This window comes from Uranotaenia lowii, chromosome 2 (genome assembly GCF_029784155.1).
Source record: "Uranotaenia lowii strain MFRU-FL chromosome 2, ASM2978415v1, whole genome shotgun sequence".
NCBI classification, from domain to species: domain Eukaryota; kingdom Metazoa; phylum Arthropoda; class Insecta; order Diptera; family Culicidae; genus Uranotaenia; species Uranotaenia lowii.
Genome location: NC_073692.1, coordinates 408,162,126 through 408,188,019, shown reverse-complemented (window position 1 = coordinate 408,188,019; position 25,894 = coordinate 408,162,126). Strand labels below are relative to the sequence as shown.

The window sequence follows — 25,894 nt, the reverse complement described above, 5'->3', positions numbered from 1 at the left end:
CAGATATTCATAAGAAAGGTTCCACTAATCTAATATTGAAATTCTTAAAATTTGATAGCGATTCCTAAATTTTAATAAAGAATGATAGTGTCTTTTTTTAAGAATTTTTAACGGCTATCAGCCTCGGATTTTTAGGTAAAAACGACTGTTTTTAACTCCAACGTTTCGATCCGACATCAGGGGCGATAAAGTGTCGTTTTCATGTTAAGTTTTATTCAGCTTATCATGAACTGCTGTCATTGGATTTTGTTGACGAATTTTCGTAGAATATTCGTTTGTCTGTTGAATATTGGATCAACAGACAAACGAATATTCTACGAAAATTCGTCAACAATATTCAATGGCAGCAGTTCATGATAAGCTGAATAAAATTTAACAAGAAAACGACACTTTATCACCCTTTATGAAGATCCAATAAGGATCGAAATATTTTTACTTAAAAATCCGAGACTGATAGCCATTGAAAATCCTTAAAAAAATCAACCAAAACAGTCGTACCATTTATAAAGAATGATCGGGTCAGAGTCAGAATGAGAAGTGCAAACTTTCGTTGGAATAATCAAAACTTCTCCAGTTGATCCTTTAGAATTTAGTTTCTTTTTATTTTTGTAACGATTATTTAGACTTTCATCAATGTGCTGATCAATGAATCGATGCAATATAATAACACCCATCAGAAGGGAAAAACTCCAGAAACACTGTCTGGAAAACTGAGATCAAAGTTGAATCAACCGCTTTTAAGCTTAGAAAGACAGGTTTATAAAGAACACCCACGATAGTAGCATTGCTAGAGGGTCGCTACTTATTTAAATAAGGCAATTTCGGGAGTGTTCATAATTCATGATAGGTATTTTTTCTCTTCAATATGTCTCTAAACTGCATAAAATGGAGACTAACTACGTGTTTTTCTATTTCCGTTTCAGATCATTAAGTTCGTCGATAGAAACACTGACATCTAAATATAATGGAAAAACACACATACTCGCACTGGATCGGAGGAGACCAAATGTTTTATTATCAAGTTCTGCAGCCCTAATAAGGAGTGAAAAAAAATTCAACATCAAATTTTCAATTTATTTTCTTTTTTCGTCTCCGGAGCATCCAAGTGGGACTTGTCAACGAACAATTTCTGGCTGGAAACCTGCCAGGCGCCCGCTGGCTTCATTCTGCTGTTCTTTACGTAATTTTTTGAAATATTTCCCCGCTAGAGGTAACAAAATTTTGCGCACGATTTGACCACCGTATTTTGTTTATTTTTACCGGGGGCAGTTTTGTACTTGCAGAAATGAAGTCAGGCTCAGGCATCAGCTAGATGAATTGATAAAAAAAATGTTTTTTTTTTATCACTTATTCACTTATTATTTATTCACTTCATGAATGGTGAAAATAAGAATGAATTAGCACACTTTTAGATCGTCTAGGACTTCTCAAACGATGTACCGTATGCATTTTAGTTGAAAAGTTGATTTCCAGCTGTTTTTGAGTCTCCCACTGGGACTTTCCTGCATTTTTCGTGATCCTGCTAAACATATATTCAACTACCTTCTCTATTCAACAATGTCTTAAAAATCACAAAAATTTGCACATTTAAATTTTGGGACTTATCCTGCGACTCGAGTGACGTGACTCATGAAATTTCACGTCTTCGTCCTGACTCCAGAAAATGCTTCTGAAAAGAAATTTGTGTATCGATGAGCTCATCCGAACGAAAATTTCGAGCCTAGAGATGCTATTTAAGCCAGATAAACGATACAAAATTTTGTAAGTCACGTCACTCAAGTCGCAGAATAAGCCCCATTACACTAGTAGGTAGCTTTACTGAACATTTCATCAATTTTCATTCATGCATACAGAAGTTATTAACAAAAAAAGTTTTGTTTTTTTTTCGAATACACTCCTTATTAGTCTCTGCATTTAAAAAAAATGGAAAATGATATTTTTCAAGGGTTTACCTAAAGGTTGCCAGATTGCTCTGTTTTATCCGGGTTTGCCAGGATATTTAATAAAAAAAAATTGAGACAGTCCGGGCCGGCTCGATTGCCCGAATTTTTCTCTTTTATGGCAAATCAAACAGAAAAAAAACAAATTGTGTTGTACATTTTTTTTAATTCATGCCAAAACTAAATTTTTTGAGCAAGTTTTGAAAATAATCATGAAAAGTTTTTTGGAAGCCTAAAATACGATTTAAAACCTGTCGATGTATTTCGACGAAAAACTTTTTTTTCTTGATTTCTGTTGAGTGGTTTCTGGGTTTAGACCAAACTTGCCCGGTTTATGGTCGTCAATTTTGATATCGAATGCCCGGATTTTGCGAGGTTTTTATATAAAATTGCTCGGATGTGCCCGGCCCGTATACGTGCTGGAAAAATTCTGGCAACCTTAGTTTACCTTCACACACACTGATAGGCGACTCAAAATCCGACCTCTCTTCACAATAACTCGAGATTAACGTACACATTTCACAGAGTCGATTTGGGGTCATTTTTGAATTTTTCATACCCCGCGGTCAAAAAGCTTCGTTTTGGTTCAAAACTCATCCATTTTTTTTTATCAAAATTTTTTTTAAACAATTACATGAGTAAATTGCATCTTTTAGATTTGTTCAGGAAACTGAATACTTTGTTCTAAAAAATCAACATCATTATTTTTCTTCTGTGGAACCAAGCATGCTGAAAAACTTTGTCGAAGACTGTAGGTTAGACTAGTTCACTTTTCGGCTTTTTTCGCTGATCGCAACGCCACTTACAGGGTTTGAGATAATTGCCTAAATCAAACCGAAAAAATTTAAAAATTCATAAACTACCAACTTTTTCAGAAAATTTACCTACAAGTTGAGAGCTTAAAATCAGTAGTAAATAGAAAAAAAATATTTTCGATATAAACTTTTCATAAAAAGATAGCCTTATTTATAACCTTTAATTTGATGTATAACACTTAATGATCGCAAAAGTGCTAGCAAAGTTATTCAAATATCTATGCAACAAATTTTATTTGATAAAATATTTTTCATTCAAGTTTGCTCCACACCAACTTGTGCACAAGAAAGGATATTTTATTCAATCAAGTACCCCATGACGGGGCCAGGAGTTAAAAAAAAGCGCGCGCTTTGATCAAGTTGTAAGCAATTCCTCTTGATGCCACGTTTTGCAAGTTGCATGATGCTAAAACTTGAATGGAGACAACATTATGATTCAAAGAATGTGATGTGAATGTTTGAATATCTTTGCTTGTACTGTTGCGATAATTAAGTGTTATACATCAAATTAAAGGTTATGAATAAGGCTATCTTTTTATGAATATTTTATATCGAAAATATTTTTTTTCTATTTACTACTGATTTTAAGCTCTCAACTTGTAAGTAAATTTTCTGTAAAAGTTGGTAGTTTATGATTTTTTAAATTTTTTTCGGTTTGATTTAGGCAATTATCTAAATCAGGTCCATACGAATGCTTGTCATACCAATCACCGAGCACTATAAAATTATCATTTTATATTAACAACAGCTTGCTAGAACACATCTACGAAAATTTTCCAGAAAAATGGACTATTTTCAATAAAACTTCTAGCGTACGCTGGAAACTTACTCAAATGAGCTCAAATTCGGCCAGAGTTCTTGAAAATGAATGAGGATCAAACCCTGTAAGTGGCGTTGTGATCAGCGAAAAAAGCCGAAAAGTGAACTAGTCTACTGTAGGTATATGTAACAAGTATAAATAATTACCAATTCCAATTTCAACCCTTTGTGTGTTTGGCAAAATTTTCGAAAAACTCCTCGTAGTCGACTCAATAACTTTATCAAAGAAAATAACATCTTAAGTATATAGCCTGCAACTCGGTTTTGAAGCTGGGTCTAGTACGCTTATTGCAATGTGTGGATTGGTAGATTCGGTAATTGAAAATATAAACACAAAAAAATTGTAGGATTGTTTCTGGCCTTAAAAAAAACCTTTGAAACGCTTGATCATGAATCAAGTGGGTGTGCCACAAGGTAGAAACATTGAGCCACTACTTTTTCTACTTTATATCAATGACTTATGCAACCTGCCATTACATTGGGTGGTATGAAAAAAACTTAGTAATTGCTTTTGCTAAACTGAATCGAGCAGTCGAGCAGTCGATTAAAGCAATTGCTTCGGTTGTTATGAATAAAGTTTTTTTGACAGCTGTTTTCTCAGTCAGGAGCTTTTACTTTTAGAACAAGCTAGTTTGGTATGAATAAAGCTCAAACCTGAAGCAATTGCTCGACAAATCTCATAGCAATTGCTTTATTTTCTAAGCATGCTCGGTAGCAGACTTTTCCAATAAAAAATTCTTTAATAACGTCATGAACTTATCAAATTAGCAATATTTCACTTCAAAACAATTCAAAAAGGTATTTTCAACATGGATAAAGAAAAGTCGAAGTGATAACCCAACTTTTTTCATATTCCTGTCGTTGTATAAAATCTTGTATAAATTCGTCTAAGATGACTATAAACAAATCAATTAGTAAATATTTTAAATTTAAAAAAATCCGGCTATAGTAGAAGAAGTCCCAATTGGCTCAAAGTAAGAAATAAATTGTAATAATTTAAAACATTATACAGATCTCTCATTTTTATATAATTTTTTATAATCCTAAGATTAAAAAAAAATCTAAATTAAAATGCGCGCCTATTGCCTATTTTTTTTTTTATACATCGGATTATCCCGATCCGAATACATGTGGGAGAGCTTATGATAAATATTAAAGTTAGGCCATTTTTTGTTTGACAATATTCGAATATGTATTCATTTTCCTTTAAACATCAACATACGAGCACGCATTAACAAAAGAATTCCGGTCGTTCTAACACCCACCAGTACCACCCGTTTCGTCGACTTCAAGGTTACTTTAGCCGTACTTTTCAATTTTCCGATCGCCTTCTTTCATTTTACTTTAGAAAACTTCAGATTCTGCTGGTTGGATAGCTCTATTTTTCGAAGCAAAAGCTATTTATGTTCTAAGACTTTAGTACACATCCGCTAAGCAAATGTTTATTCATACCAAACTAAGCGAATGCTTTTGACTTTTGCTTTGATTGATTTCGAGCTAAGTAAAAGCTACCGAAGCAATTGCTAAACCTTATTCATACCACTAATTGTACCTCCAAATTATTTGCAGATGACACAGCAATATTTTATCCAGAGAATTTTCTCAATGTCGTAATCGGAAAAATGTAAAAAGACCTAAAGATTCTTGGTAAACTCTAAACGTTTCCAAAACCTGATACATGATCATGATCATGATACCTGATACCTGATCATGATACATGATAATTTCGTTCAGCAAGAAGGAGAATTTATTGCAGCTTTCTTTTGATAATAATTTAATCGAAAAGGTGAATAACTTTAAATATTTGAGGCTCACGCTTGATGAAACACTTTCGTTGAGGGGCACCAGGATGCACCCCACAGTAATGAAGTCCTAGCTGCGCTAAAGCAGGACACTGGCGCAGTGGACTTTATATTTCCCTAGCTTCTCGTGGGACTAAACATGAATCTTTATAACAACAACACAAAAAAAACAGAAGGAACGTTGAAACAACCGACGTTAGCTCGGACGAAGGAGGAGAAGGTAGACAGAGGCCTTTGCTAAGAGAGGACTCCTTAGGTCTCCTCTACTGAGCAAAGTAGTAAAGGATCTATGAAAGGAGATTGGCAGGGAGTCGCAGGAAGAGGTGCACCAAGGGGCATAAAAAATGAGGCCTTTTAGAGGCAGCCGGTATGGTCGACAAGATGCAGGAGTTTGTGCGAAGTACCAACAAAATTGGTTGCTTCTGAAGGACCTTCGAAGGAGTCCAAGCCGAGAAGAACCGCGAAAAAAGATCGTGACTCCACCGTCGTAAACGATTCCTCCAAAAATGGAGGGGTACGGACTACGGAAATACCGACAAAGAAAGCGGTGTTGGAAGCTGGTTCGTAATAGAAAGCAGAACGCGAAAAGAAAGGTCGTCATGAAGTCGAAACCACCCCCAAAAACCAAACCTCTACGGGTGATGTCCAGGGGTGATGCCCTTATCGTGGAAGCGAAAGAAGGCACAATGTATGTTCCAGAAACTACCTGGGCCATTCGGCCGAAAGTCATGAGGGCGAAAGCCATTCGGCCGAAGATCACTAGGCTTATTCGGCTAGGGTTATTAGGCCGACGGTTATCCAGCCGAAGGCTGTTAGGCCGAAAGGTCGCAAGAACGAAAGGTCATTTGGCCGAATGGTCGTAAGGCCGAATGGTCGTAAGGTCGAATGGACGATAGGCCAAATGGTGAAATCCGGCATTGCATCCTTCGGCCTGATGACTATTCGGCCTAACGACCGTTCAGCCTGATGACCATTCGGCCTAACATGCAGACAAGTGTAAAAGATCTGTTATTGACCTAGCAACCATTCATAACGATCATTCAGCTTTATGACAATTCGGCCTAACTGTCATTCTCCGCAACATGCAAACATGCGTTAATATGACCATTCAGCCAAATGACGATTCGGTCTAATGACCATTCGGCCAAATGACCATTCGGCCTTACGACCATTCGGCATAACATCTATTCGGCAGAATAACCTTCGGCATAATCTCCCATTCGGCCAATGTTCGATAAGGAAGTATACACCGAAGCTCTGAATATGCAGGAAACATCGCAGGTCCATAATGCTGAACAGCTGATGAAAATGATGGTAGCGATGTGCGACATGACTAGGTCCAGAAGGGATACACCTACGTGGTGCTTACGGCCAGCGTCCTGGAATACCTCAAAAATTACTGAGCTTCGTACTAGCTGCCTAAAAGCCGGACGACGAGCTCAACGGACGAGAAACGAAGCCAGGTGCCGTTTATCGAGTAGACAGGGTGTCACTCAAGCGAGCTATTAGAACAAGCAAAGAGAATTGTTACAGAGCGTTATGCCACAGAGTAGATGATAACCCATGGGGCCAAGTCTATAGAGTTGCGCTGGCAAGATTCGGTGGTCCAAGGTCGCCGAACGAAAAGTGTCCGGAAAAATTAAAAGAGTTCGTTGCACATCTTTTCCCGCAGCATGGTCCGACGCAGTGGCCACTAAGCTCATACGCCACGGGAGCCCACGACATCGAGCCAGTAACTAACGAGGAACTTGTGGCTATCGCTAAAAACGTACGATGAATAAGAAACCTAGTCCGAATGGAATCCCGAATGCAGTGCTTAAGGTGGCGGTACAGACCATTCCGAATACTTTCAGAGTGGAGCTACAAAAGCTTCTCGACGAGGGATCTTTTCCCCAATCTGTGGAAAACGGCGAAGTTGGTGCTACTACCGAAACCTGGGGAATACCCAGGACGTCCATCATCTTACAGACCCATTTGTCTGCTGGACACTCTTGGTAAGCTACTGGAGAGGATAATATTCAACAAAGATATTATCGACACAGAAGGCGAAAGTGGACTGTCAGATAGACAGTTCAGTTTTTGGAAAGGGAGATCTACGGTGGACGCCATTCAAATGCGGATAGGTGTTCGTCACTGCGCCATTGTGACGATCGACGATAAGAATGCCTTCAACAATGCCAGCTGGGAAGCTATTACAGAATGGCTCCACAGGATGCGTGTTCCGAATGCCCACTGCAGGATAATAGGAAGCTTCTTCGAAAATCAAGTCTTGACGTACGAAATCGGAATCGGAAGTATGGAGAGATCAACTCCTACCTGACGCAGTTCCTTTCGGGTGCTTTAAGCAATACTTTCATCGGTTTAAGCTTATCAGCTCGCCATATTGTCCGGAATGCGTAGGTACCGAGGAATCGCCAGAACATGCTATCTTTTTCTGCCCCAGGTTCGTTTCAAGGTTCCAACAACTTCGAAATTTGAACGCAGAAAATGTTGTGAGTAAGATGTGTCACGACCAACATTCGTGGCGTGTTATAGTTGACGAAATCATGCGCGATCTAATACGAATCGGGAAAAATGATGAACGGAGAGAAAGATAGTCAACTAAACTTTACAAGCTAAAAGAAGGCCTTGGGCCTCGTATGACACCACAATTCAAAATAAACGCGATCGCGTGGGACTTAAAAGATCTCACGTACTGAGCAACGATCTTGCCTGAGAAACCATACGGGGTGGTCGTGACGGGATTCCAGCTTAGTAGTTTGAAGTTGTTAAAGAGGAATGTTGAAATTCACTGATTCGGTTTTGGATCCTCTGTTTGACGTTTTGCGGAACGATCCGACTTCAGACGATTTCTGGAACGCCGTATAGAAACAAAACACGGTTTGTTTAGATTCTTTACATGCTTTGTGTCCAATTCGCAATCGAGAACAATGGATCAATGATTGCTGATGACAGGTGATGATGAGAAACGCGGTACAAATGTTTACATCATCACACGGTTAAGCGAGAATACTCTAATTGGGTTCGTGATAACACACCAGTGTTGCCAGATCTTTGGGTAGAAGTATCATTTTACTCATTGAGAAATGAGTACTTTCCCGGTTAGGGAACATAAGAAGTGGAAAGTGACAATTAGCTATCGCTAATTAATATAGTTGTATTCTAACTAATGGCCTCACAGACGAAACTGAATAAAGATAACTCTATTCCACCACTGAAACCTGCGTTTTTTAACAAGGAAATATGAGAAGGAGGAAAAAGGGTGAGATGGGCCTACTTCTTGGTGTAGTATCATAGGGTGAAACCAAGGGGCACATCAGGCATAAGAAGCCCAAGGTGGTTTAAGCGGTTCGAACCCACTTACGGCAACAAACACACCCGATTGTTATGATATAATGTCAAATTTACATCTTGTAAAAAAACCTCCTAATTTTAAAAACAAGTTTCTGTTCTGTATTAGATCAAGGTCAGAAGCGTCCAGTTTATATTGGGGCGCATGAGTTATACGCGGGTACACCGGTGAATTTGAATGTAAATAATATTAAAAGATATTTGAAAACCTTTTCTAGCCTTCGTCTTGTTTAATCTTGATCTAATCAAGTTTATTAACCAGCAAGGGCCGTTCGAAACTCGTCGATTCTTCCAGAAATTAGTGGGTTGAACTCTCCGTTTGGGCATGCAGCTTGTCTCTAACTAACAGAGTAGTACATCGATACAGATCATTTTGAGACTTGATAATGAAAAACAATTTTCCCAATTAGTGGGTATTTTCTTAAAATTCGTATGAAAATCAAAATCAATTCGAAGCTACAAAATTCCTTAAAAAATTTCTATCTTCGGTTTGGTTTATCAGTGTTTAAAGTGATTGTGTTATGTTTCTTCTGTAAAGTGTCATGAGGAATGTTGTTCGAGTTGAATTTTTACAGAATTTAAACTAAATAAGGTTTTTGAGTAACTCTAAATTTCTTATACGACAAAATTAGAAGCATTATCCTTGGTGACAAACTCTCTTATTTGTACTGTTTATCGGAGCAGTTGATGGATGGATAATACAAAGTGCTTAGGTATCATACGCGCCTAAAATGATTGGTGGGGTTGATAAGGGTATGAGAACGAAATTTGAAAAACAAAAAAGAGTCAAACCTTCAAAATCGAACCATGCACACTCATTGCTTACCTGCATATTGTAGGGATGCAGCTCGCAGGATGCGTGATGTCAAACGCAGTCTTCCAGCGACATTAGCAGCGGATTCACGTACTCGAAGCCCTCGAACTCGCTCTGGTCGATCCGGTCGATGACGCGTCTATTCGGTGGGAATGGGAGGAAAAATAGATTAGAATCGTTAGTTTTAGTGACTGTTTTTTTTTAAAGAAAAAATTGAAATAAAAAACTAAAACGACGGATCCCCGACGAATGAAAAACAAACTCTCGTAGATGGTCATTTTGCCTTAAGGGGGGTGGTGCAACCTCAAGCAACTTATCCCCAATATTACTTACTCGTCATCCGGTGTCAAATGTACCGGTTCGTCGGTGAATTCCGGTGGGAAGTTGGCCAAATCTCGGTCCGATTCGATTCTCGGTCTGTACGGAGGAATGATCATCTTATCCTCGAGCTGTGTTGTGAGATGATTCGTGTGATACATGTTTTTTTTTTGTTTTATGGCACGTCACGTTCCAGGTAGGTTTTTGGGTTCAAAATGGGTTGACGGTAATGAATCCAGGCAGTGATGAATTTATTCAAAAAATTTCGAAAAAACAGGAATGATGAAAATAGAAAAAGGAATAAAGTTAACATAAAAATAAAAAGAAACGCCAAACACATTCAGCCAAAAGTGAGTGGAAAATTAACCATCCGATCGTGGAAAGAATCCATTACAGGGGGAAATAAATTTCACAAACTAAAAAAATAAGCTAGAACGCATACCAGAGGGAAAAACTGAACTTCATAAAAATGCTATCAGGGTTTCTGTCTCCTGGTGCCGAACAAAGTTTGTGTGCACTCTCCGGAGCTTTCTACGGACAAAAGCGTGAAAATCGACAGAGAAAAAAAAAACTAAAAATAAAAAAACGCATATTGAATCCAGATAAATTGGCTATTTTTCACAGAGCGCGACTCCCAGCGGAGCCATTTCCAGCTTTTTTACGTTCGTTCCGGGAATATTATCGCTGCTGCATGCTGCTTCTACTGGAAGCGGCGCGGCGTAAAGTGGCCGGATTTTTCTGGCAATAACAACAGCAGCTCTACATCTACGCGGATCGAGTAAAAGTTGAAAAAAAAAGCAACGAGAATGCCAATCAAGCGCGGGATTTGCGAGCGACGGCGGTGGCAAAATGATGAGGTTCAAACATTTTTTGCATACCTAAACAACACACACGTACTATTATTCATATGAACGACGAACAGCCGCCGCGTGCTGAAGCGATGATGATGGGTGATGTGCGTGGGTGTTTTTTTTTGGGCTTAAAGTGTGTCAAGCGATAAAAAAGGAACCATTTCACATGCAAAGGTTAAGCTCGGTTTGAGGTACTACTCTTGGTGGATTAAACTCACGTCAAAATCGCCAATCTAAAATTGTAGATCAGCGAAGTCCCAATTTTTTCATTCCAAAAAGATAATCCTTTTTTGGGTATCTGACAAAGTTAGATACTTACCTTGGAAGATTCAATTTATTGTAATCCATCGATATGAAAACAACACTAATTTTTTTTTTATTCGTTAAAACTCTAAATCAGTGTTCCGAATATCACTCATTTTCAATGAATGTTCCTGATTGCACTTCGCACCTGAACGTACAGCGGTCGGGTTTCGTTATTGATTGCTACTGGACCTTCCCGATCATCGATCGTTCAATTCATCGCTAAAATACAGATCACCTCGCACGATGCTTGCTGTCAAAACAGTGCAGCACCATCATCAACTTGGAATCTCACCAATGCGCAATGCATATGGCGAATCTGGTTGGTCTTCGATCAGGAGTGAATGGATCAGGCAGTGAGTGAGTGATACATGAAGCCGATCATTAGCGTATTTTGTTTAATTTGATATATAGCAAATAAATAAATTTATTTGTTGTTATAACGTTTTTTAACATCAGTATGATCAAAATCAAATTGTAGTTGTGTTTGTGAGGGAAAGATGTTCACTTTCGCCGTGTTTTTCAATTTTTACAAGTTCTCTTATTAAACTGTCGTCCGTCACGTTAAAATTTCTGAGAATTTATGGTGTCCCGCACAACTGTTTGATTTTTGTCGTCCTGCAAAAAATAATTTTGAATTTCATATAATTCAGGCAGATACTGAGTGAGCTACATTCACAATGGATCAGTTTGTATCTCACTCATCTCCGATCTGCGATGTTTGCTAAACCGATGATTCTGAATGATGCGATTCGGTTTGCATAGCTGATAGGAGCGCTGATCGAGATTGCATACCAGCCAGGCGAAGCAGTTGCGAGAGGCGCTATCCCATTATACAATCAGAATGTTTCCAACAGGAAACGCATCCTGAGTGTTTGTTTTGATTGATTTTCGGAACCCTGCTCTAAATCCAAAAAAGTTGCCTAACTTCAGATACACCAACGACATCTGTTAGACGATAGCGTACACCCAGATTCAAACTACGGTAAAAAGTAAACCCAAGCGCAACTTCAAAGACCATCTTTCAATAATGCAAACCAGATGCACTCTCGAGGGAGCAATTCGAAACGACCGAACGATAATGTTGATTCCTTTAGCAATTTTGCCTCTCTACACAGCAAATCACCATTTACGGAAAACAATAATCAAAAGGAGCTTTCTAATAGAATTTTCTCGGAACGGAATCAACCTTCTTCTTCCAGAGAAAAATGGAACAATACCAGGCTCTTACTTACTTCATTCAGCTTTTCAGAGAAGTGCATTTGCTGTGGATGGCAATTGATAGGTACCGACTTGCTACTGTGTGCTATCGGCAACAACGTTTGTTTCTGCTTGAGGAATCCGATTCAACAACAGCAAAGGGCCCAATCTCTTCAAATGGCAATAATCTGTTTCAGATGTGCAATATGCAGCTTCTTATTCAGAAAATCGTTGGTGTTGAGAGATGTTTAAAATAAGGAAGGATATTCAAAGCACTTTTGTTTGGATTTCATTTCCATTGAAATAAATGGGCCCCTGAAGATTGTTAGCAATTTTCTTTTTAATTTTTTTTTTGAATATTTTTCTCTGACAGTGTATAAAATTTATCTTGGACAAACGTTAGTTCAACACCACTTGTGCCAATAATAATAACAGGGATTGTAAACATGAAAACGAGACCTGAAGATCAGATGTTATTCAAACCAGTCCTCGGCTAGAAGCTTCTTCCTCTGATTTGTAAGGTAAGAATTGTTGGTATTATTTCTTTGATAATTTTCAAAAATCCTCAAAAAATTTTAAATAAAAATGTTTCCGATAATATAAATTTTGTTCTCGTAAACTCTTAAAATTGAAATATTCGTGATTAAAATTTTTACTCTGTGAATATCAATTTCTCACTTCTATTGCAAAATTGAACACAAATCCTTCCAAATTTGGAAACCAACTTTTTCTATCGTTCCGGCTTGAAGGATCAAATGTGTTAAGTGTTTCTCGGCAAAAAATGGGTCGGGGACAACAAGAGGATCAAGAAAAGGTGCGGAATTTTGCAGTAGGCCTTGAAGGTTATCGCCAACAACTTTCGGGTTCGATCTTCCAAGGCACGGGTCGGCAATGTTCCTACAGATAGCTAAAACATTAAAATCAGGTGCTGGTTGAGCTTCTCTAGGTTGTCGAAGGGACGGGTACATTGGAAAAATTGCAAATTGACAAACAGTTCGAAAAACAGCTACCTTTGAAAATTCGCCAAAAATCCTGTGTTTCGTATTTTGACAATCTAAAAATGCAAAATTGCAAAAAAAAATCAAAATTTATTTAGTGTGACTGTTACAATTTTAACGAATCATTCATTGAAAAATACGGTATTTACACCAATTTTAAACATTTTTTGTGGCCATTATCTTAAAAAAACTTCAAAAAATACTTATGTGCAACGTATAGCTTCTAACTTCAGCTTTCTTGGACACTAAGTGAAATTATTTTTTTGCATTCCGTTTCTAATCTATATTTTTTTCATAAGCATGTTTTTTTCTGATTTTTTTTTAAAGACTTTGAATAACGGAAAACTGAAGTATTACAGGTGAAAAATGTCTGAGTAACATATTTGAGTTACATTACGAGGTTTTCAAAACTATAAATTGTGTAAAAATCGGTTGGGAAACAAGAGAGATATAGCGGTTTTTAGCGAGAAGTGTCAAATTGACACTCAAGGTTTGATTAGGGTGCGCCCACAGAAAAATTAATTAATTGAGGGTTCTCGAAGAAATTGAATTCTTTGGATGCACAAGCTACAACAAAGCTACAAGCCGCAAAACTTCCAATACATATGAAACACTGAGTGATTTGCAATTCCTACAGATCGTTAGCCTCTTCAACTACTAGACACAAAAAATTTTCAAATTTATCTCCTTGTTTATCTCCGAAAAATACAGGCGAGACTTGTCAATGAAAAGTTCCAGACTGAAACCCTGCCAGGTGACCGCTAAAGAGTTCGTTTTGCTGTCCATTACCATTTTTTTTTAAATATCTCCCCACTAGCCGTCCAAATATTTTGCACACGATTTGACCACCGTATTTTGTTTATTTTACTGGTGGGCTGTTCTACTTTGAAGAAATGAAGTCAGGTCCGTTTATTAGTCGGCTAGCCGAAACAGGCAGAAAAATGTATTTTTTATCACTTTCTTTGTTTATATTTTCGAATTAAGCTTGAAAAACCCTATCACATTCATTATCTTCATGGAATCAATCATCTTCGCTTTTGTTAAACTTTTAGCTCACTATTGGATCCTCTTGGACTTCTTAAACGATTAACCTTGTAAACATTGGTTGAATTGTTTATTTCCAGCTGTTTTTGGGTCTCCTGAATTTTTCTCGATTCTGCTCAAAAAATTTTGTCAATGGACTTTATGTTAAAAACTACTTGACAGATTGTCACCTAATTTTGTACACGTACGCATTACATTCGAAAGGGGAAAGGTAGCTATAAAACTATAAAGGTAGCAAACTATAGAAGTTTGCCAAGATTGAAGAAAGGTAAGCTGTCTGTATCAGTGGCCTGAAAAGCGATATTTTCGTTGCAATTGGGACCGTCAATCGGGAAATTTACGTGAAAGAGTGCCTTCAAAAGCGTTTGCTGCTTTTCCTGAACAATTTAGCAATTTGGTGGATTTGGCATCCAGCCATTATGGAACAAAGTCCATGAAGAGGTATGCCGCTATCAACATTTAGGTTGTGCCCAAGTATAAGAACCCTCCCAACACACCAGAACTTCGCACAATGTGGAACCAATATATAGAGCCACGCTCTACACTTTTGTAAACCGCTGCCTGCGGAATATCATCCGCGCTTGGTGGCCTGGCAACTGGATCTCGAATGAGGAACTGTATCGCCGGTGTCATCAAAGGGCGTTAGAAATCGAGATTCGGGAACGTAAGTGGAGATGGATTGGGCACACGCTGCGAAGAGATGAAAACGAGATTTGCAGAGAGGCGCTAGATTGGAATCCAGAAGGTCATCGAAGAAGAGGCAGACCCAGAAACTCGTGGCGGCGAAGCCTAGCCGCTGAAATTCGAACTGTCGACGAGAATCTTGACTGGGACCAAGTGAAGACGCTGGCTCCGGATCGTCAACAGTGGAGGTCTTTTACCACGGCCCTATGCACCGGAGGATCGGCGCGGGATCATTAAGTTAAGTTAGTAAGTAGTCTACACTTTTTGGTGTTGACAGCCATGAGAAATATTAGTTCACGATCCGGTTCGAAGGACCGACACATCTGAAGCGTTGAAGAAAGGAGGGACTGCCAGGAGGGAGCCACTTTTGCCCTAAAATTGTTATAGAATCGTATGTCTTCCAGGGGAAACTTTCCAGATCGAATGGATTTAACGCTAGAGAAGGTTAAATGGAAGTTGGACAGACCCGTTTTTATGACGCTTGATAAATATGAATGTTTAAGTGTTTTCATTTCATTTGTTTTCGAGTACAGACTTTAAACCTTCTTGCAGCACTATAAAATGCAAACTGGTACAGAACATCAATCTAGCAGAACTAAATTAATAGCACTCAGGAATGGGAAGATAGACTTTTAGTGTCTACGGCAACATTGTTCAGGAATTTTGCCAAAATACACAACTTTACGTGTTAAAAAAATACACCAAATGCTACAGCGCTTCAGCAATTTTTAAAACACGTAATAATGTACTAAATGATTGTAGATCTTGGCTTGTTTTAACTTTGCTACGAAGGTGGATAATCGTTTTAGCTTTTCCACGATGGTTCAGATTGTAAATACTGATTTTTCAAGGTTTTTTTTCAATTTTTTTTATACCTTCGTTGGATAAAATAGTAGAACTTGGATTTGTTCAGCAAAGTTGTGTATTATGCTTAGATAAACAATTTTGTGGAAGAAACTAGAGCATTTTCATCTAGCAATCGATGGACTCCTTGTCTTTATATTTTGTATCGAAATATGCGCCTTGTAAAACTGAACAATGTTACTGAAGACACTAAAAGTCTATCTTGCCATCCCTGAGCGCTATTAATTAAGTTCCGCTAGATTGATGTTCTGTACCAGAAAGCAATGGACTTAAAGTTTTGGCTGGTAAAAGTTCAAAACAATATTTTTTCAAATTATTTATTGAATCAGGAATCTTTTTACATAAATATACTTTATTTTGTATTTGCAGGCATTTCTCTGGTTTTTTTTATTCTATTCTATTTTTATTAGTTTATTAGTGTATCGAGGAATTTATTTCAGTTTTTGGGTATAAAATTTACTATGTAAGTCATTTTAGGATTATTAGCCGCAGGCCCATTCAACTAAGACGATTGCTAAGGTTTGCAGAAGTTGTTTGCAGAAGTTGTTGTTAAATTGTGCCTTCGATCATGATTAAATCATACCTTTGAACTGATTCACTTTATCTGAAGGCTTGTGATATAGCGCAGTTGGCAAGTCTGTTGTCTCCTGAGCCGATGTCCGCGAGTTCGAGCCCAGAGCAAACATCGAACACGGTTGTACAGAATAAGTTTTTCAATAACGATCCGCCAACTGCACCGTTGATAAAGTCGCGAATGCCATAAAGATGGTAAAACGACTATATTCGAAACAAAAAAATAAAACTTTATCTGAAGTTCGTTTCAATTTGGTAAAAATTTACACTTGGAACGTTCGAATTCCGATTATAGTGAACAATGTCATGCGTTTTAAGATGGCGATTTTTTAATGAAAAATTCTTGGCTTAGATATGTGTTGTAAGAGAAGCATTTCAGGAAGTTGTACCTCGCATAACTTTTGATCTAACCGAGAAAACTTTTCAAAAACTTCACACATGTTAATTTTATATTTAAAAAATCATCCAACAGTGTGATAGTTTGTCTACCGCTTGCAGAAAGTTCGACAAGGGACAAATTCCATGATCGAATTTCGAAAACCGACCATATAAATTTTGTAATTAGCACAAAAAAATTATCTGTGCAAAATTTCAGTTCAATCGAATTGGATTTAGGGTTATCGTTTTTTTATCCTCAAAAACCTCCAAAGGAAGTCGGAAAAATTGAAATTTTAATTATGTAGCCAAATGACTTAAACATGTTTGAAACGTCGAAATCTGATGTTATCTCGAAAAAAAGTTTTTGGCCAAAATCGTCTTTAAAATTTCATAAATTATTAAAAGGGGAACCAAAATAAATTTGAGAAATCGTCAAGATCTGATGTTATCTTAAAAAAAAATCGACAAAAATAAACTTTCTTGGTCTTACTCTATTTTCAGAAAACAACCGGTTTTCCAAATAGTCCCAGACGTTTCATGCATTTCTTAGTCATTTGATATCAACATTAAAATTTCGATTTTCCCGATTTCCTTTGGTTCTTCCTTTTGGTGATTTTTTAAATTTTAAAGTCGATATTTTTGTATGAGAATATCCCGATCAGAAAAGAAAAACAAGATTATATCAAGATGAGATATTTTGATATTCAATTTTTGCCTATCAAAATGAGATATAATTAAGTATACTTAAGTATACTCGTAGAATGTTAAAATATCTCAAATTATAACAAAAAGTCCATGCATGAATAACTAAAGTATTTCACCCTTTGATAGCATTATATCAAGATTATATCTCAATCAGATATGATACTAACCACCAAAAAGGATAAAAATTTGAGTATTGCATACAAGCTTTCATTCAGTGTTTTCTTTGGACTCAAAGTACTTGTATGCACAAGATGCCAGGTTGCATTGCCTCCTGCCTTGTACTCTAACTTTCATGTATTGTGGAACAATTCTTGAAAAGTTTGGGTACAGCCAGGCGATTCGAACCTCATCCTGCCAGTTGAGAGGCACTCACGCTACCACTGAACCATACCTGATGCATTGGAATGAGAGCTTCTGAGTTCCAATAAAAGGTTTCCAAGCAAAGAAACTGAGGCAGGAAAAATAACTGTTTGTATCAAATGAGATATAAATTATTTTTTATCGAAACGACTATAACAAAGATTTTGATATCAAAGCTATATCTGATTAAGATAATAATATCTTATTGAGGTGGGTTTGAGTAGTAGTTTTGATATGCTCTTCTGACCGGGAATACATACAGCTTTAAGATATAATTAATTAACGTCTTAAACTACTTTAATCTCTAATCTTCCATGTTATTCGATGATCAAAAATTCGATCTAAAGACAGTTGGCTTAAAACACAAAGATGCTATCGACTACGCTGAGACTTGCAAGCTAATAATGCACTAAAATTACATTGGTCCGAAATTTAAAAAATGAAAAATGAAAAACGATTTTTTTAGTTATGTTTTGGAAATAATTTTTCAAAAATCTGTATAAAATCGGTATGTTTTGCCAAAAATCGGTATTCAGGCCTGATTTTGCCTGAAGTTTGCATGATTTTTGCGAATGTGATGAAAAATGGGTAGTAAAGAACTGGATTAGGTACCATTGCTGAAGTTAAAAAGTGAAAAATCAATCAAATCAATCGAAAGATTCCCTATAATTCTTATTAAAAAAAAAAGGGAATAAAGGGAATCTTTCTCGATTGCTTTGAATGAGTAGAAAATTATTCAACCAAGTAGGCTCACAAGCAGAGTTGCCAAATTTTTTTTTTCAAAAATCAGGGAACTGGTGAATTAAAAATCAGGCAAAATCAGGCACCGTAAAGTAACGGAAATTTCTCTCAAAGTGATTGACCATCTGCTCACAAGAGTGCAATGTGGAGTAATGACCAAAAAAAGAAGGTCATCAGTTTGAGCGAAATTTCCGTAACTTTAACACGTTCGTCGCCACGCTCATTTTGGTTGTTTTACTTGCCGGGCCCAAAGAAATTATCGGAGCGAGAAAAAAAAAGAGAAAATTACAAGATTTGTAACGACGGGTGGCTAAACTGAGCGGCTAACTTGAGTAGGAGAACGTAACACGTTTTTGATGTGACGGGGCCTCCCAGGAAATACACCCGCCACACGAATACATATGGGTCCCTTGGCGACGAACGTGTTAACACTGATCATACTGACAGGACACTCAGAAAAAAAATTCAATCATTTTCTGGTTTATTTTTTTGTCACATTTAGCAGGTTCGGAATACCGACGGTAGGTGGCGAACCTACCATTTTCCCGATACAAATGCCCTGTTGGAAAAATGTACCTGTTTAGCCCGATTTTATCGCAGAAATTGCCTGTTTTTATTTTAAAGTTGGGTGGCATTTCCTAACTGGGATAGCGTTTCTTCAAATCGATCGATGCGCACTCTGGAATCGGTATTGCGTACTGTAGAAAAAATTATCCAGAAAACGAAATCGAGTGTCCAGTCAGTATGGTCAGTGGTGTTAACGTAGCCTGATTTTGCCTGATTTTTATTTCACCAGTTACCTGATTTTTGAAAAAAAAAAAAAAATTTGGCAACCCTGCGTGTTGCAACCAAATATTGAGTGAGTTTGTTCGCTGCAGCAAATGAAGTGTCTCTCCTAGCAGATCCTCCTCATAAGGAGAGGTTTGAATGTATCATCTCCTGTCGTGCGATGCGAGGCCTTAGAGTGTATTGTTTGAATGCCTCTGAGGAAGAAATGGGCTATGATTTCAATCACTGATCTAAGCTCAATCTGATCGTTTTTTTTTCAATTTAGATTGTGTAAATTTTTAGTAATTTAGCATATTTTATTAGCTTCGGGAATTCCTGGGATATTTTATCGTTTCCCGGGATTCGAGAATTCCCGAATTTATATTATTTCCGGGTAAGACACTCTATTTGTTACGTAGGGGAGAGAAGGAGTAGAAAATGATCGAAAATTGCATGATGTAATTTTTGAACGACCCCTTTTCAAGTCCGCAGTAGTGAGTCCTGCTTTCTCAAGAGAACTTTCATTAGAAGCCATTGATACTAGTAGAATCAATTTTGACGGTCACGATACAAGAAAATAAGTCAACGTAGAACAGCATCTAGACATTTTTCAATTTTACTAGGACAGTTTTTGAGATAAGACTCTACAATCGAATAATAGACTGATAATGACGTACATACCAATTGATCTACGATTAAGCTTATAATCAATGGCTTAGAAAAACAACCATTTTTAAATTCTCCATCTATTTGTAAACTCTTTCAGATCCAAATTCAGAATTCCAAAGTATCAAGAATGATTTGGATATTCGTTCTTGGTTCAATAGTACTGCTGATTATTGAGGTAGGTAGACTGAATTTTATTCCAGACAATACCTCATCCAACATTTGATCTTCAGGTTACAACATACACCAGTGATTCGAAGGGCGAATTTTCCACTAAACCTCGATTCGTCTTCGAAGAATGTTTGGATCGGGCTGCAGCAAAAATATGCAATAAAACGCTCAGAAAGGAACTGGTGGACCAATGGAAGCGAAAACAGTTTCCCAACGAAAGAAACACCCAGTGCTATTTGCGATGCGCCCTAATCGAAATCGGAACGTTTGATTCGGAGAGAAAAATGTTTACGGAAAAATTGAAACTACATTGGGAGAGTAATTTGAAAACAAACAGGGAACTGGAGTCATTAAATTTTACTGATTTTTTTGAGGATCTTGAAAGCGTTGGGACCATCAGTGCCGATTCGGAAAGCAATTGTGAACCAGTTTACACCAAGTTTCTGGATCTGTTTAGCAAACACAAATCAGTTGTCTTGAGACTCTACCACAGTGATGACTCGTATAAGAAACAAGTTTACCAATCGATGGTGAGACATTTTTTTTTTTATAAACATCATACGAATGAAAGAATGATTTGTTTATTTCAAGTGTAAAATTCCGAATATAAAAGACGAATCGTCTTTTATGTATTGCGACAACTTATACTTTCCTAAAAACTCAAAAAGCAATTGTTCAAGGACCGAAAATTTGAAACAACCCAAGTACAATTCGACAAGGTTCAAGTACATTACCGATGATTTCCAACTAGATGTGGGTTAAAAACTTTTTTAGCACTTTCAATGTAATAATAATTTTACATGTTTCAGGGAAAAAATCTCATAGCTGACTCAGAAGTTTTTGGAGCAAATGTAAAGCTAATTCAAGAAGCTGTGCGGAAATGTAACGAAGAAGTACCTGAAAAGAATGGCGTTGTTCAAAAGCCTTGGTATCGGTACAAATGCTTGAGAGGTAAAAACAAATAAATTGAAATATAAACGTTATTTAACAGTTTTTATTTCAGAAACAACCAATATATTCTGTTGGGATCTAAACAACAATTTTAAAGCATCTGACAGTAACGATCCTTGACAGAACCTAAATTTACCGACAAGTTAAAGGAATTTTATCAAAGGAAGGTCAAAATCACGTTTGATTTCAAATGAAATCAGTGTGCAAATTTCTTAAGAGTGTCTTTAACAGAAAAGAACGATTCCCACGACCTCACTTATCAGCATCAGTGCGGCGGGAATTTATCGCAAACTATTTAAAAACAAACATTAAACGTTGAATAAATAGCAAAACTTGTCCATCGACTTTCGCTTGACAAAATTCCATTCCTAGACCATTACACTAGCCTTCCCTTTTCTGCTTGAGAAATTAAATGGAAAAGACGCGTTTAGGCGGGACAAAATATTCCCACTTTTCTTCCACAGCAAGAGTTGCTCCAGAACAAGAGATGACGAAACTGTAAAGAAAACCAACCGAGACAAGGGAAAACTTTCTCTCTTCCAGCCGTCGTTGTTCGTTGTTCCCGGTTCGGCTCAGCTCGATCAACACTATGTAGTCGACAATTATTTCCGGACTTTTCCACCTCCACCACAGGAAAACCCTTCAGTAAAATACTTACCTCCCGCTCGCAGTTTGTTCGAAATAGTGTCACACTAATCCTTCCCCTTGTGTGAAGCCCATCAACTATCTCTCCCCTTCGTTGCCGAATGGAAGAACAAGTTCTATAAATATTCAAAACTTGAAGGGTACATCAAGCAACTATTCCTGCAAGAGTATCTGCAAATATTTGTGTCGAATTAAGTATTAAATGAGTTTCGAATTTAGCCGAGCAGAAGCAGGGAAGTGAAAGTTTTCTCCTTTCGATTGCCGCATTAGTATTGCTTTCATTGCTTTTATTATCGCAGCCGATAAGTAGAGTGTTTCGTATTAAATAAATGTGCGCCCCGAGAAAAGTCAACGATAGAAATACAAAACCTACTTATAACTATGTAAATATAACTAATGCAGATAACAGTTGTCGGCAAACATTGCGCTTTGATAGTGATTTATGCAGTGGCTCTCTATTTTCAATGCGAAGCAGGAACATTTTAAAAACAAAAAAAAAATAAATTTGTGATTTAAAACATTGGCTAAGCTGGAAGCAAGGATCAAGTTGGACTTGCAAATACTACAGCTGAGGAAAGTCAACGCAATAGGATGTGAAGCGATGATGAGAGTGAGGATAAAATAGAATGCTTGGCTAGATTGGAAAAATATAATATAATCGAAAAATTAAAAAAAAATATCATACAGAGTTGAAAAGATTACCTTCTTATTTTGGATCGAGGTCGGCGTATTCACAAATCAAACATTTTTAATATATAATGCCGAGCTCTCTAAAGAACAATAAAAGTAATCTGGTTTGTCTCACGAAAATAATTGTATGACAGATTTGATAAAGCCGAAGCAACTTTAAAAGAATTTCAACATCGAAAAATCGTATAAAAGTGATAAAAAGGTTCGGAAACTTATAAAAATGAGGAAATAAACATCAACATACCTAGGTCCTGCCTGACCACTGTTTGATCTTAAAGGAACACACTGATCTTCTGAACTAAATGAGGGAGACTTCAAACTCATGTCTTCATAAAAAAATGCGTTCTCCTCTGAATTGTTAGCGACTTTTAAGAGAAATCTGAGACACGTATTGCAACAATTACGAATAACCCCAAGTAAATCGAAAGTTACTCAAGTCTGCTATGTAGAAAAACTTTAAGACCCTTTGACACTGCAATCATGTTTTCGTTGATCGTACGCAGAATGTAAACACGATACTCGAGCATAAATTATTCTAGCCAATCCGGACAATCAAGGGATATCTGCAAACTTTCCGTCAGACCGGCCGTACGACAAATGGTCATACTTAAAGCATGGATCACGATGAATCTGGACCCATAGCGCTCCTAGTTGTTGGATCTGGAATGTTTTGACAGTACTTTGTTCGAAAGTGTTTCCTCTATCAGTGCTGAAAATTTCATTGCGATTCGTTCTGTTCCAAAAAAGTTATACGTGATGGAAGCCACGAGACGAAAATAAATTTTGGATCCCACGTCAAAAACCCGGGGTCGGATTAAAACATCGCAAAATCGTTAAAAATTGTCAAATCATCCGTGTGCAGCGCTCTCAAACGTTTCCGTGAGATGCATACTATCGATCGGCAAGTTCATACCAAGCGTCATAGTGGAAGTAATGATCTATGAAATGAATTTGCGGCTTTATCGGTGAGGGTTAAAGAGTTGAAATGAAAGACGGATAGTAGATCAGAAGAAAATTCTAAGGTGGTGAAAAGAGCGAAGAGCATTTGAAATAGAAGCTTGACCACATACTAAATTCTTTGTCCCACACCAATTAACTGTATTGAAGAAGTAGTACCCAATAGAGAAGGCACTACATTTTTCGATACAGTTAATTATGGATGGTTCGACCGCCATGTGAGTGTGCACAAAAATCAATTACAAAAACATCGTTCCGATAATCGAAAATAGTTAGGCCAAGATTTCTGACCGTTGACCGTATGCGACAACTCAATCCAGTTGGAACATCCGCACAAAACGAAAAAAAGAAATCTACCTAGCCATCGATGGAACGATATCGCACAATAGAAGACTTAACAGAGCAACCACATGCTAAATTTTTTGTCCGTTCGGCACATGTGCACACTCACATGGCGGTCGAACCATCCATAATTAACTGTATCGAAAAATGTAGTGCCTTCTCTATTGGGTACTACTTCTTCAATACAGTTAATTGGTGTGGGACAAAGAATTTAGTATGTGGTCAAGCTTCTATTTCAAATGCTCTTCGCTCTTTTCACCACCTTAGAATTTTCTTCTGATCTACTATCCGTCTTTCATTTCAACTCTTTAACCCTCACCGATAAAGCCGCAAATTCATTTCATAAAACAAATTCACGGTGATTTCTCCTCTTAAAATAATGGAAGTAATGATCGGAAAGTGCATTTGAAGGTGTTGAGAACGATCAAGGTAAACACAGGGTAGTCGGACTTCGACATCGCCAAGAAATTCAACGTCGACCGGTACACCGTCAGAAGGATTAGTCTGCGCGAAGGAATACGATCCTATCGGGCCAGTAAGCAACCAAACCGGACATTGAAGCAGAATTTAGTAGCCAAAGGACGTGCCCGGAAGTTATACAACAAGGTTCTAACGAAGGACAACGGATGCATTCTCATGGATGACGAAACGTACGTGAAGATGGATTTTGGGCAGCTTCCTGACCAAAAAAAAATTTGAAGCCACTGCAGAGCAGTGGTCGGGGTGATGTCCCCGGCAAGTTCAAATTCGTTTGTGATGATAATTTTGCAAGAAAGTGTTTGATCTGGCAAGTTTTTTGCAGCTGCGGACGAAAAACCCCGGTTTTTGTGAAAAACAAGACCATGGACTCCGAAATGTACAAGGAGGAGTGCCTGAAAAACGTTTTTTCCGTACATTAGATCTTCCAAAGGACCAGTAGATAAAGTTTACGCCAAACTATGATGAGTGTTTCTCGACGAAAAGTTCGAAAATTCCTCAAAACAACATCGGAATAATTTTTCTATTATTTTTTCTTTAAAGTGCAATAAAAACTCTATCTTAAAAGTACAAAACATTTTTATTTCGTTTACATAGCTCTGAGATAGACACGTTTTTTTTCGTGATCTATGCTTTAAGCTGCTTTGCATGTACCGAAAAAAATGATCAAAATCAATAGCGGCTTCGAGACAATTTATCTACGCAACAAGAACTTCCGTATTCTTTAGAAAAACATATTAATAATTCATTTAGAAGCGAGGTAAAAAAACATTTTCTAAAAACTTAGTTTAGACACTAAATCACGCGTGAGCTTTCATTACGTCGTTTGAAAAAAAAAAAAGGTAAACATACGGTTTTAGTACGAAAAAATACAAAAAATGACATAAACTAGTCGCAACTTCTTTCCATTTAGACAATTCGTAGCCTGGACAATATTCTATAAGTGAAATACAAAAAAGTTGATTTGATAACTTTTGCAGCAGTTTTCAGTGAATTCGTGAGATGTTTTATACGACGTTATGAAAGCTCACTCGAGAAATATATTGAAGAAAGTTGTAGATCGTGCAATTTTAATAAACTTTGTTCCGGACATAATTGAAATCGTATGAAAAGTATTAAAGTTTCAAGCATTTAAAAGAACTTTAATCCTATAATTAAAAATGCCTATTTTCAATCAACTTACAGGGTTGGGCTGAGTTCGTATGCTTTTATTAATGGAAAATAATTTAATTTTTTATTGAAAAATTCAATAAAATCAAGCATCCACATGTTGAAATTACTTCCATCTTCCAAAATTTCTTTATTGGTCTTGTAATCTTTCGGGTAGGGGAGGAGCGGGCTATATGCGCCTATTAAGCAGAACACTGATTTAATCAAATATCACATTGAATATGTGTACAAAAACTATATACACGAGTGCAGGCATCTGTTTTCTATACATTGGAGTAATTTTTATGTTAAAATATTCTTCTGTATCCAAGAAAATGATTTTATTATAAGTGTTGTCTAAAACGCCGAACCTCAAACCGTGCAGGCTAAATGCGCCTATTTATGTTTTGAACAAAATTTCTGTTTTTTGGGCAATATTTTCGTATAATTTCATTGAAACTGCTAGAAAGTAATAATTTCCGTACGACAAAGCTGAAGTTTCATAAAAATCTATGTAT

General features: G+C 37.2%; 2 protein-coding genes across 5 annotated transcripts in view; one reads left to right on the top strand and one right to left on the bottom strand.

The window, feature by feature from the left end:
• LOC129749259 (atypical protein kinase C) overlaps nucleotides 1–25,894 on the bottom strand; it is a 438,832-nt gene that overhangs the window by 17,768 nt on the left and 395,170 nt on the right. For 2 of the 4 annotated variants that reach the window (XM_055744191.1, XM_055744190.1), the window contains exons 12-13: nucleotides 9,875–9,990; nucleotides 9,554–9,680 (exon numbers count right to left, since the gene is read on the bottom strand). In XM_055744191.1, the coding sequence (XP_055600166.1) occupies nucleotides 9,593–9,680; nucleotides 9,875–9,990 (204 nt within the window). In that variant the 3' untranslated portion in view covers nucleotides 9,554–9,592. The remainder of the gene's footprint in view (nucleotides 1–9,553; nucleotides 9,681–9,874; nucleotides 9,991–25,894) is intronic. The other 2 variants (XM_055744189.1, XM_055744187.1) reach the window with 1 other exon arrangement.
• Nucleotides 12,700–21,453, top strand: LOC129749265 (37 kDa salivary gland allergen Aed a 2-like). Its single transcript, XM_055744201.1, has 6 exons — nucleotides 12,700–12,734; nucleotides 20,095–20,172; nucleotides 20,228–20,695; nucleotides 20,757–20,918; nucleotides 20,975–21,116; nucleotides 21,169–21,453. Exons 2-6 carry the CDS (start codon nucleotides 20,125–20,127, stop codon nucleotides 21,234–21,236), a joined length of 888 nt encoding a protein of 295 aa, XP_055600176.1. The 5' UTR covers nucleotides 12,700–12,734; nucleotides 20,095–20,124; the 3' UTR covers nucleotides 21,237–21,453.

What these genes read in the sequence shown, in the direction of transcription:
- LOC129749265 (XM_055744201.1), top strand. Translation starts at nt 20,125, where the DNA reads ATGATTTGGATATTCGTTCTTGGTTCAATAGTACTGCTGATTATTGAG. An exon ending in AACAAGTTTACCAATCGATG is followed by an intron (nt 20,696 to 20,756) that starts GTGAGACATTTT and finishes GTTTATTTCAAG; the next exon opens with TGTAAAATTCCGAATATAAA. An exon ending in TCGGTACAAATGCTTGAGAG is followed by an intron (nt 21,117 to 21,168) that starts GTAAAAACAAAT and finishes TTTTTATTTCAG; the next exon opens with AAACAACCAATATATTCTGT.